Raw genomic sequence first — 16340 nt, 5'->3', positions numbered from 1 at the left:
TCGTCTTGAGTTTTTCTTCGTTGTCCGATGCTCTTGATTAGGTATTTAACATTTTACGTTCTTTTCCGACTATCGAGGAGTTAACAAGATTACTCAATCCCAACCTGATATATCAGGTTGCATATCTGGCGAGCTTCCCCGAATTCCCATGAATAAGCACGCGATGGAAGTAAATAGCAATTCCCCACACGGAACCATTACAATAAGGTTTGGAACATTGTATACGCACCGTTAGAACGTTTTATTTAAAAGAGACTATGATATGAAACTCGTCAAGATGTTATTATAAATTAATTATTGTCTCATGTCGTAATGATTCACGTTATGCCCTTATTATTATAAATGGCATTTTATAACGTACTCTCACGGGATCTAAAAGTGAGTACGTTATATCAGGACATACGTATATTAAAATAACATTTTTAAGTAGGTATGGTTGATGAAAAATGAATAAATTCGTGTTCAAAAATTTCAAAAATCAAATTCAAATTTTTTATAACTCTACGTCTAAGATCTTTTCATAAAAAATTCATTCCAACTTGCGATGAACAACCCTACCTACAGCTTACTAAGTTTCAGTTAAAAAAATACCAAGTGCCGAAACAAAAGCGAATTGAAAAACGTAAATTTTCAAATTTGAAATTTTCAATTTTCAATTTTAGAAACTCAATTAAAAAAAAAGTAAAATAAATACCAATAAGCAACTAGCTAGACGGCATACTGCCAAGAAAGATTATGCACCATTTTTCTAAAGGAAACCAAGGAGGCAGTGAACATGTCTAAACCAGAACAACAGCGGTCAAAAGTGAACATCAGACGAGGAATTTGAAAACGCATTCGTATTAGTGCGTGGTACAGAACACAAATCCAAGTGAGCGAGATGGTCGAACATGAACTTTAAAACTTAGATAGCATCGTGGAGCAGTCAACAACGCCATTACTCATTTTATGAAGAAAAATTAAATCATTTATATTGCGCCTGGAGAAGAGCTACGGGATGCCGAAAACTGTGCTAGCCGCAATAATGTAAGAAAAATTTGTGTGATAGGTGCTGAAGAAAAAGCTTTTGGACTTGCTCTAGGCTAGGCGATCAATGTAGATGTGATACTCGGGGCTCCAAACGGTAGATGCATAGTTAAGAACAGATGATACATAGGCAAAATAGAGTGAACAGATACAGGATAGATTAGTGAAAAGACGACAGGTGCGACATATAAATCCGAGCATCCGGGAGGCTTTGTTAATAGGCCTCTAATATTATAATCAATGTGAGCAGAAAATGTAAGTTTAGAGTCAAAGAGAACGCCCAGATCTCGAACGCACTCAGATTGTTTGAGAGTGTTAGAACCGAGGGAATAATCAAAAGCTATAGGATAGCGTTTACGTGTAAATTTAATTTTGCTGCATTCGCTCGTGGTTTAAAAAAGGTTATTATTTATACAATATGCCTGTAATCTGGCTAACTCATCCTGCAACTTTACACAGTCATTAAGTGAACAAATCGGGGCAAATATTTTGCTGTCATCGGCATATAAAAGGAATTTTGAATGGTGAAAGCAAGCATGGATATCATTGATATAGAGTAGAAATAACAACGGCCCCAGATGGCTGCCCTGAGCCACACCGGAAGTAATGTCTCTAAATGTTGAGCGATAATTGTTAATGGTAATGGCTTGTGATCTACCCGAGATGTAAGATGAAATCTAATAAATTAGGCCATCCGGGATGTCGTAGTTAGAAAGTTTTTGTAAGGGAATCCCATGGTCAATCCTGTCAAAGGCGTTGCTGTAGTCAGTATACAATATGACCCCGGATCGAGTTACATAGAGGAAAAAAATTTTTATTGCTGATTTTTCAAACTTATTTCAGCATAAATAATGCGTCGGATATGTTCAAACCACTAAATCGTACGAATTTTATACTTTAACTATAGGCTCAATCCCCAAAGAGGAGAGCTTGCGGCTGCTGTCCAGGCATCCATCAGCAAATACAAAATTGAAATAATCAGCAAAAAGGTCGCAGATCCACTCTCAACCAGTCGATACCCATAGTAGAGTCTACCGGGGATAGCCATTCTTTTTTGATTTAATGAAAGACCACAAACCATTCGGATTTTCACGCATGTTAGACTGCGTGGTGTCTAAAAACAGTTTATAATCGCTTGCAATTAAAGTTTTAGTGCGAGCACAGATCAAACGAAAGGTTTCATAATAGATATGGTTCCTTGTGATCTTCCATTTCTTATGAAATTTGAGTTTTTCCTTAATGGCTTTAATGGTTGGCAATGAGTGCCAGGGCGGAAATCTACGTTTATAAGTAGTTTTTTGAGGAACAAATTTGTCAACTGCTCCGCGAACAACAGTAAAATATATTTTTGTAATTCGCGACGATAATGAACGCTATTACAGTACACAAACGGGTGCTGTAATGAGACTCCTTACATCATCCGATGCTGTAATGAGATTTTAGTAACATTTTTGGAACCAGTTCAAGTTAGTGACATTGGGTCATTAATTTTTCTGATTGTCAATGTGACAATTTGAACCACACCTAAAATTAACGTACTGTTGTTCGTACCTTTCGTGGGATTTCTCTGGAAGCAGTGTTTTAATAGAACTCTGAGTAATTTCTCTTATTTCGGGAGGTGTACATGAAACATTTTTTTCAGGTGAATACATTTTGTGTTTTGACAATTTCTAATTGTCAATTCAACTTTCTATTTTCAAGTGTTACGATGTTACCAACTACCTATTTCTCTACATTTATTTTATTTTTGTTAAAAAAAAGGATAAAAACGCGAATTACAAAAAATAGCATAAAAACACATTTCATAAGACTTAAAGCACCCATTCATTAAAAACTTAAATTCGTGCATTTCAAGCGTGTCTTACGAAACTAGTTTTTTAATATACATACTATTACCGTCTCATCGACTGGTAAATGTTGTTATTGTTAATATTGCAATTATTTTATTTGGAATAGTAGATTATTTTGCATTCAATTTAGTTAATAAGATTGTTTTAATATATATATATATCATAAACTTTAAAATAAATTAATTATTACTTGAAATATTCACACCTATCTTATTACCTATCTTTCATTTCCCTGTATACTCAATTTTGTGAGCAACTGTACGTCATATGCGATTGAACATTATAACTCGGATACGTAATAAATAGACTTTACTGTATAATTTTGTGATTTTTGTGTATCGGTGATTCAAAGTCTGTTCTTTTGTCAATTAAACCATTAGTTCAATTGATTCTTAATAGAAGATACACTACTCTCCAAAATTATCGCACCACCTAAATTATGCATTAAGTTTAAAGGTATTTTTTTTTTAATCAACGGATGGATTTTGATGATTCTTTCTTTACGGTATAGGTTGATTTTTAAGGAAGAAATGTGTTGATGGTTTCTGACAATTGTCAACGTTTTACATATACGGGGTGTAAAAAGAAATTTATGTTTTTTCTTCTAATTTTGCAACACCCGGTGGAGTTTATCAGAAAGAACCGCTACATTCCATTTAAATTAAGCTAGAACGGCAACCCTTCTCTACATTTTCGTTCAAGAATCATCTCGATATCTCTTTTATCAAGGAAGATACACATTTTTTAAGTTTGACTTAATTTTGTTGAAATGTAGTCCTTACTAATGAAACAAGCAGGCTATGAAATATCAAACAGTTTGACAGAAATGCTTGTCAATTTTATTTACGCATTTAGCAAGTTGCTGCTTTGGGTTATTAAGTGTTTATTTGACATTGACCGTATTTCAAGACATTTAAACCGCGATGAGTGTGTTGAGGCAGTTACTTTAGCCAATGAAGGAATAAGTTATCGTGAAACAGGCTTGAGATTAGGAGTTTCTCATACAACAATATCACGTGCCGTTCAACGATTTCAAGAGACAAATGATCATACAAGACGACCTGGACAAGAAAGAAGGAGAGTCACAACACTACGCCAAGATCGTTTTATTAGACTTCGTGCTTTAAGGGAACGTTCTGTTACAATGAGAAACTTACAGATACAAGTAGTAGATGTTCATAATATTCGAATTAGTACCAACACTGTACAAAGGCGTCTCGCCGAAGGTGATTTGCATGCAAGGATTCCTACCAGAGCACCAAATTTAAACGCAAATCATCGTAGAAGGAGATTGCAATTTGCCAGAGAACATCTTGACTGGAATGCTGATGACTGGGAACAAGTACTGTTCACAGATGAATCAAGGTTTTGTTTATACAGCTCAGATAGACGTTTAAGAGTAATTCGACGGCGCAATGAACGCTATGCACAGTGCAACATACGACCGACAACTTTATTTAATGGAGGATCTGTAATGGTTTGGGGTGGAATTTCGTTTACAGCACGAACAGACCTTGTTTCTTTGCGAAGAGGTTCATTAACAGGTGAAAGGTATATTACAGACATTTTATCGGAACACGTGGTACCCTTTGCTCCTTACATAGGAAATAATTTTTTATTAATGCATGATAATGCAAGACCTCATGTTGCCTATACGGTCCGTGACTATTTGGATGAAGTTGGTATACAAACCATGGACTGGCCACCCTGTAGCCCTGATCTCAATACAATAGAGAATTTATGGGATAATATTGATCGTGAGTTAAGGGGCCAACATCCACCACCTATCGTTTTGGACGACGTTGAGAGGATGGTAAGAGAGGTTTGGGGTGCAATTGATCAGGATCAAATTCAACGCTTGATTTTAAGTATGCCTCGTCGCTGTGAAGAAGTAATACGTAAGAGAGGCGGAAATACACGTTATTATGTGATTTTGAGAGAATTGATTAAGGATTATGTAGTGTTTTTTAGTTTTCACCTACTTGTTTAAAATGTTAATAAAAATTCGTTACATTTAAACTTGTGTATCTTCCTTGATAAAAGAGATATCGAGATGATTCTTGAACGAAAATGTAGAGAAGGGTTGCCATTCTAACGTAATGTAAATGGAATGTAGCGGTTCTTTTTTAATTAATATTTTTGAAATATTATAGGAAACTATATAGCTTAGAATGAGTTGCCTATACCGAAATATTCTAACCCAGCAGGATTTAAAAACGCTTTGTCTAGTAACCATGACGACGCGATGTCTTGGAAATCGTAGTTTCGCGCAGTCGCAGTATATTTCGTGCTGTGCCCCTGCTGCGGCGTTTCGTCCTGCTGATGGGCCGCGCGGCGCCTATTTTATCAACGAACCGTCTGTCCCGGCCGCGAAAAAATCATTTTAGTGAATGAAAATGCGCCGACCCGAACGGAAGATCGCGCACAATTCGATTTAGCGAGCCCTGGTCGTATTGAGAACCCGATAAAACTGAAAACTTTTTCTGCTCTGCCACCCAAACAACACACCATGTCCAATGTGAGTACACGTTTTTTTTTGTTATTTTTTTCATTCTTTATTTTGGTTGCTCGCACCGCTTACGTATCGATCAGCTGTCTTAGAAACACAAAAACCGTCTCACTCTGACACTCTGACATGTGTTCCTGGTGACAATTTTTACCTCAAATTAGATGTCAAATTAAAAAGAAACTAGATTTTTTTTTGCAGCTGAAATACTTTTGGTTGCCAAAAGTTGGCGGAGATATGAATGATGTGTGAAACGAGATTGAGAAATTGGAATGAGCTGCGAATTGATGGAGATGAATGATGTAGAGACTATGATGAATGAATAAGGAAAATAAAAAATATTTTTAAACTTGAATTTTAATTCAAGGATTTAATTCAAAATAATAATAATAAGAGAAATAATATTATTAGTCAGGTTTCATCTTAATTTCTTTTGTTAATTAACACAAAGGGAATGCGTTGATATCAGAATTCACAACATCTTTTGTTGTGTGTTTGTCATATACAGTGTGTTATAGGAATTGTCTCACCTTGAAAACAGAATTTTTTTAATTAAATTCTATTCGTAGCAATTTATATTTTAGTGTTAATGAAACGAAAAACACTTTGCAAAAGTAAACGAAAAATATATTTAAAATTGGTGCTGTTTTAACATGAATAAAGCACGAAATGGTCAACGTTTATTAAAACTTATTTAATAAACTCATTCAAAATCTCAATCGATCAAGACCCAAAATCGGCAGATAAACCTCTTTAAAAATGCGTTCAATTTTAATTTGAAGTCTAAGTTGATAGAATCTGTAAAATGTTTTTGATATTTTCTGATACGTGGAAATGAATAGGAATTATTAGTTATTTGTAAAAGCGCCCATTTAATATTTTCTCATTTCTAGATGAATATAATAATAAATAATAATATAACGAAATATTTCTATTATCGTCAAAATTATTTCTAAGAATCTATCTTGAAAGTATCAAAATTTGTGAAATTGAAAATTGATTAAAAATACCTTTAATTTTATGTTAAAAAGAATGAGAGTTGTTAAATATTATTTATACTTCAATTTTAAGACAATTCATTTCTCAACCACTTCCTGTTATTGTATATTACACTGGGTGACATTGTGTAGGTTCCACTAACTAATTATTGTTTTCTTTAAGGTTCGTGATACCAATACTAGTAGGGATAAGTAAGAATTACAAAATGTTAGGGCATCTCAAACCTTTTTTATTTTCTTGATATCGTATTAGTGGTAATTTTATCTGTGCTTGGATATACACACAAATTCTTTACGTGTATTCCGCAATGTCTATTTTTTTCCGACAAAACAACATTATAATGTATCCGAATAAAAGTGGACAGAGTGAAAAACCCGTCTGAACGTTCCCCGAACTCGTTCGATGTTTGAATTAATCAGGGGAAACCCAGGCAAGTACGAGTGGTTTTTACAGTGGAAAAAAATTTGATATTATTGAAAGACGTGAACATGGTGAAAGTGTTACTTTGTTAGCAACGAATACGGACAACAAACCACACTCGATTTTGCAAAATTGCAGAGCAAATTGGAAAAATTCGTGAAACATCAGCTAGATCTTTACATGGGAAAATAGTGAATGATGCGAAGAGTGAACATCTGAAAAATGTAATGCTGGAGTGTTCTTTTCTGCAAAGAGCACTACGAGAGCCGATTCCAGTCCGTATGTGTTAGCAAAAGCACAATACTTTGCGGAAAAGTTACAAATCATCGAAGGACTTCCACTTTCAACAGGTTGGTTGCGACGTTTTATAGAAAAGCATGAAATTAAATAAATGCAAATGCAAGGGGAACACCTTAGTACTGACGAATCAATTTTCTGTATGTCAAACGTGATTAAAGAAATGGATTTAGTATGTGCTCAAATATACAATGCTGATGAGACCGGTCTACTGGCGTGCAATGCCCACGACACGTACATTAACATCTGCTAACGAAGAAACTGCTCCTGGCTATAAAATTAGTAAACATCGAATTACAATCAAGTCGCTTAATCACTACTGGAGAAGATAAACTAAAATTAGTTGTAGTAGGAAAATCAGAGTTTAAAGAAAATAAAAAAACTAGTCGATTACTATAATCACCGTTCTGGCTAGATGTCACATACACAAATATACAGGGTGTTTCATTTAAAATGACATATGCTTATATCTGGAAAACCAAAACTCGAATCGAAAAAAGTTTCAAGTAAACTTTTTTTGGTGAAAAGGGGGGCACAGGGTACACATGAGCAGATTTTTTTTTAGGGTTACCTAAAGGCCCATCTGACGTCATTTTCATTTTTTCAAATCGCACATATACTTTTTTCTTTCAACGTCTTGAACAATTTGACAAACTAGGTATTTTTTGCTTAAAATTTTTTTTTCTTAAATTCTGCGTTATGAAGATATCTACAAAAAGAAAAATAAAACAACATTTTTCAAAATTTTTAATTTTTAATTTTTTTTTAAAAAATTTAATTAATAAAAAAACGATTTAATTAATCGTAAAATAGTACTCAAATTCTTCTTCATTTTTGAAATCACCTTAGAACATTGATTAAAATTTATAAAGATACCTTTATACATCGATTAAATGCTCAAAATGATGACCATTCACTTCTAAACATTTTTGAATTCTCATTGAAAACGTTCTCTTCACATTGCCAAGCATTTCTTCAGTTATTGATTCGCAAGCTGCTCTGATACGGTTTTTCATATCGTTTGGTGTTGTTGGAACTTGGTTGTAAACTTTCTCTTTGAGGTAACCCCAAAGAAAGAAATCGGGAGAAGTTAAGTCGGGTGATTTAGCTGGCCAATTCAGTGGTCCATTACGTCCTATCCATTTTCAGGAAACTTTTCTTCTAAAACTTCTCTTGCGGCTAGAGCATAATGAGATGGACATCCATCATATTGATACCATATCGCAAGTCTTCGCTCCAGAGTAAAGTCTTCCAACAAAACCGGTAAATCGTTCAACAAAGAATTCCGATACTTTGAAAAAAATTCTGTTCATGTGTACAATGTATCCCCCTTCTCACCAAAAAATGTTTACTTGAAACTTTTTTCGATTCGAGTTTTTGTTTTTGAGATATCAGGCAAAAGTGTTACTCAAAACGTAGTATTTTATCTTAATAATTCGTCATCTCATCCACCAGGTGAAAAGTTGTCAGCTGAGTACGGGAACATCACTGTTTTGTATCTTTCGCTAATGTAATGGTGAATCTGGTCGAAAATACAACAATACTCCTTTACAGCTTTAAAATCAATTATGCGTTATTATTTTCCAGGCATATGGAAGTTATCATAAATAAAAAATCTTTTAATAAAATCTCATGCGATGAATCACCTGAAGAACATGGATGATAAACCTATCGATATGTTTCAGTCGGGTGTTTTCAGCCTGTATAAATGACCGGCGATGATCTAGTCGATAGTGCAACCAGGTCAATGCCTGGACCGAGTACACTCCAGGAATGTAGTGACTATGAGACGCAAATCACCTGCAAGGAAGCACTCGCAGATGCTGAAAAGTTTATATTTTAAGGGAGAGCAAGATAACACCAACTATAAAGACATTTTAAACATTCGTACTTTGATTTCAAATATTAAAGATATGATAATTAAAAAAAGGAAAACAAGTGAAAGTAAGAGACTATTTTAAAAAATAAACTAAGTGTTTTTATAAGTTTGTAGGCTTTTACGGCCAGTAACCATTAGAAGTAAAACTAAAACTAGAAATGTCCAGGTTATGCCGTGCCTCTATTAAAAGATTGTTTGACGTTTCGGATGACTAATTCTCTCTGAAAATCGAACATATTGTCATTTTCATACATTACATTTTGTGGAAGGCATAGTTTCTAATGGAATCCGTGGCACTCTTATATTGTTAATATAATCTCTCATGACTAAAGGTTTTAATATATCTCCATTTCTGATAGACTTTGATTTCTCCATAGCGTTGGTGTATATTGCTGCAATGGACATCTTTATTGCATACAAATTATTGGCAGAGTAATTTCTTCTCGTGCAGTATATACATTCAGCGTTACCTAGTTATACTATAGCTAAATTATAAAGTCTGAAATGTAATAGGTTTTACAGTCTGGATATATCAAACTGATGTTGTTTTAGGGGTCTACTGGCGAACTCAAATTCTTCCTTTTAAACACATAAGAACTGCAAGAATTTGTTGCAAATTGGGGTTTCAATAACAAAGTCTCTGGAAAAACTCTTTTATGCGTTCTTTTTAACTTGTCAGAATAACAGGTTTATTCTCAAAAATAAATGCATTTCTGCTTTCGTTGAAAGTATAACATTTTCAAAGATTTCTCATGTGATCTCCTTGTCAAAAATTCATGGGAATAAAATTATTGCTTGTCTAATAGAATATGTCTGTTTTCTTTTTGGCATTTATTCCTTATTAGTCCTTCGGTCGTGAATTTCATCGTTATTGTCATGTGAAAGTTGTCCTCGCTCTCACACTCAGAGTTGGACACACCTTTAAAATAGCTATTATTATTATTTTATTGGCCAGATAAGGTGGTTTATGGGTGAAGATGATCATGTAGTGCTGAATAAGATAATCTCCGATTTACCATATTCAGTAAACCGTCTTCAAACAATCTGTGACTGATTTTTTCTTCCTTGTTAATACCATAAACCAAACTAAAACCAGATTTCTGCACCTTTTATGTTTGTTTTACATAAAAAATTAAATTTAACATACCGAAAATTAAAGACCACTCATATGAGCATCTCACAAAGAACTGTTTTTTGTTTTAATATTAAGATAAACTCTGGAATCAGAAATAGAAGCTGATATCTGATCGTTAAATGTATGTAGCAAGCTTTTCGTTAAATGATCAAATTACCTTTTTGTGGATTTAAGATATTTCGCTGTCATGTTTTTATATTATATAAACAAATATACAAAATTCTACAGTTACAACTGAAATGTCGTTTTAAATTAATACTCTATAATAATATCTAAATTATCGGATTATATCGAATATCTTAATGTAACACTACATAATTGGTGACCACGGCGTGTTTTGAACACGCAACCTTTTGATCTGATAGACCTTGATTACTTCTATTATTTATTACTACTTCCCTTCTTGTAAAAATGTACTTCTTCAAATCATTTAACGAAAAGCTTGCTACAACGATCTTCTGTCGGGTTCTCAAATGGGCAACCAGAAGCCATCGGAGTTCTATAGGAGTCCTAGTCTATACGTGGCCGACGGTTCACAAGTAGTAAGTCAAAATTTGTTGTTACGGCTATTGCAAAGGCGGTTACCACGCACTATTTCTGTAGACCTCCTATCTTCAGGCAAACTTCAGAAATACAAGACTTGTTATCTATTGCCGATAATGTTTGAAAGAGAAAGCTGATTAAATCCATCAAGGAATTATCAGTAACTGTAAATGCCAATTCACAACAATTGTTACAATGGCAGCTGCAAATGAATATTAATTCCCTAAGTTCCAAATTTAATGAATTAGCAACTTCATCTAATCATTGCCCGAACTGCAACAGATTACACACATATAAATCACCTTTTTCTTCGAGAAATCCTTCTCTCCAACGTTCATTATTTAGACATTCTTCATCACAACGTTCACGACACTCTCAGGCAAACACTCTTTTGACCAAAACTTCTGATTCAAAAAAACCAAGTAAAGTTTCAATGGAGAAAATTTCAATAAACGTGTTAATCGACAATCTCATATTTCATTAAGTGAGGTTAGTTCTTGTCTTTACATCGATGATCAAACCAATATCAACTTTCTTATTGATACTGGAGCTGACATTTCTGTCCTTCCTTCCAAATTTTATCAAAATCACAAAAGAGGCACAACTTCGTCTCTTACTGCTGCTAATGGTACATCAATAATGACCTATGGTAAAAAAGTTTTAATATTAACTTTGCAGTTAAGACGAAATTTTCTTTACATCTTCCCTATAGCAAATGTAGAGAATATTATTGGCGCAGACTTTCTTGACAAATTTGGCATCATTGGGATGGGGGCGTGATGGCTCAGCGTGTTAGCTCTCGGGTTAACACGCAGACGTCCCGGGTTCGAACCCCGGTGAATTCACGTTGAGTCGCCCCCCGTCCTTCGGAGGGGACGTTAAGCCGTCGGTCCCGGCAACCAGTCTAACATCTCTGGTTGTCGTTAGCACGCATGTGTGTGAGGCTCGACTTATAGGGACGAATGCGCGTGAGCGCCCTCTGACCCCTCGGGGTCGGGGCGGCGGTAACTCGTCATTGGAAACGAGTAAGCGGTATCGTCACCTAACGAGATCTTCTCTACCATCTCGAGCCTCCAAGGGAGTATGCACAAGGGGCCCACTGGGGCCTAAGTGCGCGTAAAAATTACGCACCCCTCTCTCTACATACATACATACATTGGCATCATTGTAGATATTAAACATCGTCGCTTAATCGATAATACAACTAAATTATTTTCTGTTGGTTCTATTCAAAAAATCTCCATTCCTTCCCCTAAACTTTTCTCCATTGAAGCTAAATTTACCAAAAAAAAATTCCAAAACTTATTTCACCCTCAGATTTCTCTTCTCCAGTCTTATACTCAACATAATTACTAATTCACATTTATCTTTCTGTCGTCCGAGGCGATTAGATCTCGTCAAATTTACTATAGCAAAAATAAAGTTTGAATATATGATTTCTTTAGGTGTTCCATCTTCTTCACAAGTTTCATCTCTGTTACATATGGTATTCAAAAAGGATTCCAACGATTGGTCCTTGTGACAATTATCGTCAATTGAATTTCGCCACAATTCCCGATCGCTACCCTTTACCTCACATTCTCGATTTCAATCTCTATATTCACAGTTGCAAAATTTTCTCTAAAATTGAGCTTGTACGGACATAGCATCAAATACCTGTAGCGGAAGAAGATATTTACAAAACGGCAATTACCACCCTATTTGGTCTTTATGAATCTACCGGTATGCCTTCGGCTTAAGAAATTTTGCGCAAACATTCCAACATTTTATTAATGAGACTTTCTGGTCTAAATTTTAAAGTAAAGCTGAAGATGAACACTTCGTCCATTTAAGGTTATTGTCTGAGAAATTAAACGACTTCGGTATTAATATCCAACCAACACAATGCCTTTTTGGACTTTCTTCTTTAGACTTTCTCAGTCACAATGTTTCCTCAGACGAAATTCTTCCTTAACAATCAAGAATTAAAGCAATTAATGATTTTCCACAACCTGAAAATTTAAAAATTTGCAAGAATGTACAATTTTCATCAATTAATATTGTTGTTAGCCGATGATCATTTTTGAGAACACATAAAAGTAGCTCTGTGTTAGCTAAATTAAGATCTACGCTATATCCGCGAGGCACGTCAACCAAGATTCAAATCTTTCTCATTAAATGAGTGATAAAAAGTTCATTTAGAATTAAATTTGTATGTTGCATGTAAAGAAGTGTATCCTGCAGTAACCAACCACTGTAAATGTTGTGTCAAATACCTATAAATTGAGTAAATTAAAAAAAAAAAACTATTTTATAGATATCTTCTTTATTCCTTATAAGTTATAACACTCCGGTGACTATGGTATTTCAATTTGCAAGAAGTGGTGAAATGGTTGGAAACATCCATCAAGTCGCCACATTATAAAATCAGGTAGTAATTGATGGACTGGGTGATAATTTGATAAAAAATAAATAAAGAGACAGTAATCAATATACGTCAAGTCACCTGCCAGTATTTACTAATTTGCAGTTATCTGCAAGTACCTAAATCGAGGGAGGATAAGCACACTACTATACAGCTGCTCGATCTCACCACATGTATCCTACAACTCTAAAAAGATTATCCTGCCTTATCAACAAAGTAGCTCCATCTCCTCTATCCCCGAATTAGCGTAAAACCTCTAACGCTCAATGTCTCAGCCAAGCAAATAATATTAAACATATTCTGATCCACATGTCTGAGCCGGTCGAGATCCGGAAAAACCGAGCCAATTTTTAGAAATTGTGTAGCCGTACTATCATGTATACCTAGCGGTAAATAAAGAGTGTTCACCAAACAATACTTTCCTAAACGCTCGATATCAATATTAACTTATCTCCCTTCCATGTCAACTTGTTTTCAATGTTAGTTGGGGAATCTAACCATAATCTCACAGAAATTTTACTCTCGCGAAACAAGATTTCGAATAAATTGGCTTTAGGCTATGATTAGCGGTTTTAAACTTAAATTATAATAATGATTAATCAATAACATTAAACAATGTATTAAAGAAATTGTTATTATTAAAATTTAAATAATAATAATCAAAAACGCTTAATTAACTACTGCCGAGTTTGTACCCAGATCTCAGACTGTTTTATACCTATGTGTTCAAGGTTTTAGCAAAATAAATACCTCTAATTGAAAGTTTTGAGAGAATACTCGGATCTACACCTGGTCTTTTGTTTACATTCCCGGTTTATATCTGATATATTTGTCCTATTAGATGTAACTGATTTTATTTTCCTAGTAATGCATGACAAAATTTGTTATAGTTTGAGCACTGCACTCTTGCCATTCAATTTCCCTAATGTTTTTGACGTACTACAGCATGAAACATTGCAACTGATTACTTCATTGAGCAGCTATGTTACCCATATTACTTCATGCAACTGTTTATTAGCTGCATATAATTAGTTAAATCATAGGTTGTATTAACTTCATCATCTTTATGAAATCAGTTGCAAGTATGTTTGTGTGACGCACTGTGTAACGTAGTTTTAATTAATGGCGACTCCTACATTCATGCTTGGTGCAATCAAAGGGGACGAAAGAGACGTTGGGTTCTTTGATTTGAATATTGCAGGCATCAGGCGAGTGTGTTTTAACAATAAAATTGTACTGTATAAATTTCGATTTTACATCTGTAAGAAAATATATTTCCCCATCTAATTAAGCATTTTTATATGTATATGCTTCCTTATAATGTATGGATATTCGCGAGTGTAACGCGATATTTTTGCATATTTTATTTAATTAATTAAATTGTTTTAAATAACTTAATTATTTTGATTGGTTTAATTATCTATAAATTCGATCAAATAGCTTCCTGTCTGTACTTGTAAAAAACAAGGTATTCTAGTCATTAACTTAACTGTTATTGGCTTAATATCTATAGAATTGTTTACGTTGAGTAGTTTTGTTATTTCACAAAATGTAGTAGTTCTTTGTATTCGGCGGAATTCAGAAACATGTTTTATAAGCTAAAATCTGGCACTTACGTTTCCTTTGTTGTTCTGGAAGACATTACGTCTTATCTTACTTCCTTTTGATGTAATATTCTACATATGCCTTTTAAAAATAAATTTCTGGCACAGATTTAAAGATTTTGTTTAATACCGATTTGGCTTTCTTTCTGTACATTAAAGATATTGTTCTTTTATTGCCAGTATTGTTGTGCCGCATTCCTTTTTTGATTGTATCTTTAGCAAATAACAAATCACTTGTAGTTTTCAATAATGAATTATTCAATAATTACTATAAATAATGAGTGCGATTGAGCTTTTTATGTAGGAAAGACTTAAGATTGGAATGACTAATAAATAATTGTCGCTAACGTATTCTCCCTATTTAAAAGGAGCTTTCGTTGTTTCACCTTTCAAAAATTCGCCCCTTTGAGTGGCACAAAGAATCGAGTGTTATGGCAACAACTTTTGAATCTGCAATGGAACTATATCACTCCTGAAAGTCATCCTTCTGTGTCATTCGAATCAATAGTGATAATAGCTTCAAAAACGAAAATTTATCAGCTATATTAAACAACCTCAGAAGGAAACGTCATTGTTGCAATACATATGTATAATAGCAAGGTATGGTACGTTAGTAGAATTTGTTTTCTATGTTCTTCAAGGTGATAAAACGTTAAAAACCACATAAGAAACACTGAAGCATTAGCTTCTTTATATCTTCAATAACAAGCCGGTTCGAAGAAAATAACACATCAGCAGAAACTTTCAGCTTATTACACCAACACTTTTTAACTTCTGCAAGCCCAGCATATTTGAAGAACTTGACAAATGATTACAATATTGGCAAGGGACAAAAATTCCAACGGATTTAATACTTCATGACGCTTTGATATACACATACTGTTGTTTTTTCTAACAGTAGTTGATAATTGATGGGTTGTTCCGCTGAAAGAAGCATATTGAGGAAAGCGTGAACGTGTGTCAGTATGGTGATATAAATTGAGTGACTACGAAGGCATTGATGATGAGGATTGTGGTGAAAACTTTAAAATACGATAAGATAGGGGAAAAGATAATAACGAGTAGATAGAAAGTAGAAAGGCATTTGCTGCGTCACTGATTATAGTAGTAAGGAATTAAAAAGAACCTATTGATCAATCATATGATTCAATCAGTGATCAATTCTTTTTGATCAACACATAAACTGTTAATCTAAAAAGACGTTGATCTCCAACTCTCCAACGTTTCGAGACGACCGGTTCGGTAAAAAATTAGCCAAATTAACCGTACGTCAAAGAAACGCCGGATAGACCGAGAACATCGCCGCTGTCTGTGCACAAAAGCAGGGATTTTCGCAGACTTCAACTTAGCCAATTTTGCATCGCCACTTTGGGATGACGTTATCTTCACGAAATTTACTAGGTTAAAATGCAGCTGCAAAACGATACTGTTTGGTGTGGATTTTGGGTAGGTGGAGTTGAGACCATCACCGACAACGGCGAGCATTACAAATCAAAGATAACCAATTTCTTTTTGCATGAATTGAACGATATGGCTATCAACGACATGTAGTTCCAGTAGGACTTGGCTACGTACCACACAGCAATCGCCACAATGGATATTCTGCATGAACGACTTGAGGGTATGGTTATCTCTCGCGTAGCTAACGTGAATTGACCACCAAGATTGTGCAATTTG

General features: G+C 34.4%; 1 protein-coding gene across 1 annotated transcript in view; it reads left to right on the top strand.

Moving 5' to 3' along the window:
* Positions 1–5270: 5270 nt before the first annotated feature.
* Positions 5271–16340, top strand: part of LOC111421935 (endoplasmic reticulum metallopeptidase 1-like) — a 32191-nt gene continuing 21121 nt past the window's right edge. The window contains exon 1 of the mRNA XM_023055131.2: positions 5271–5394. Within this exon, the coding sequence (XP_022910899.1) occupies positions 5386–5394 (9 nt within the window). The 5' untranslated portion in view covers positions 5271–5385. The remainder of the gene's footprint in view (positions 5395–16340) is intronic.

The sequence above is a fragment of the Onthophagus taurus genome, chromosome 7 (genome assembly GCF_036711975.1).
Source record: "Onthophagus taurus isolate NC chromosome 7, IU_Otau_3.0, whole genome shotgun sequence".
NCBI lineage: Eukaryota > Metazoa > Arthropoda > Insecta > Coleoptera > Scarabaeidae > Onthophagus > Onthophagus taurus.
The sequence above is the reverse complement of the archived record's forward strand: the minus strand, read 5'-3'. Positions and strand labels throughout refer to the sequence as shown.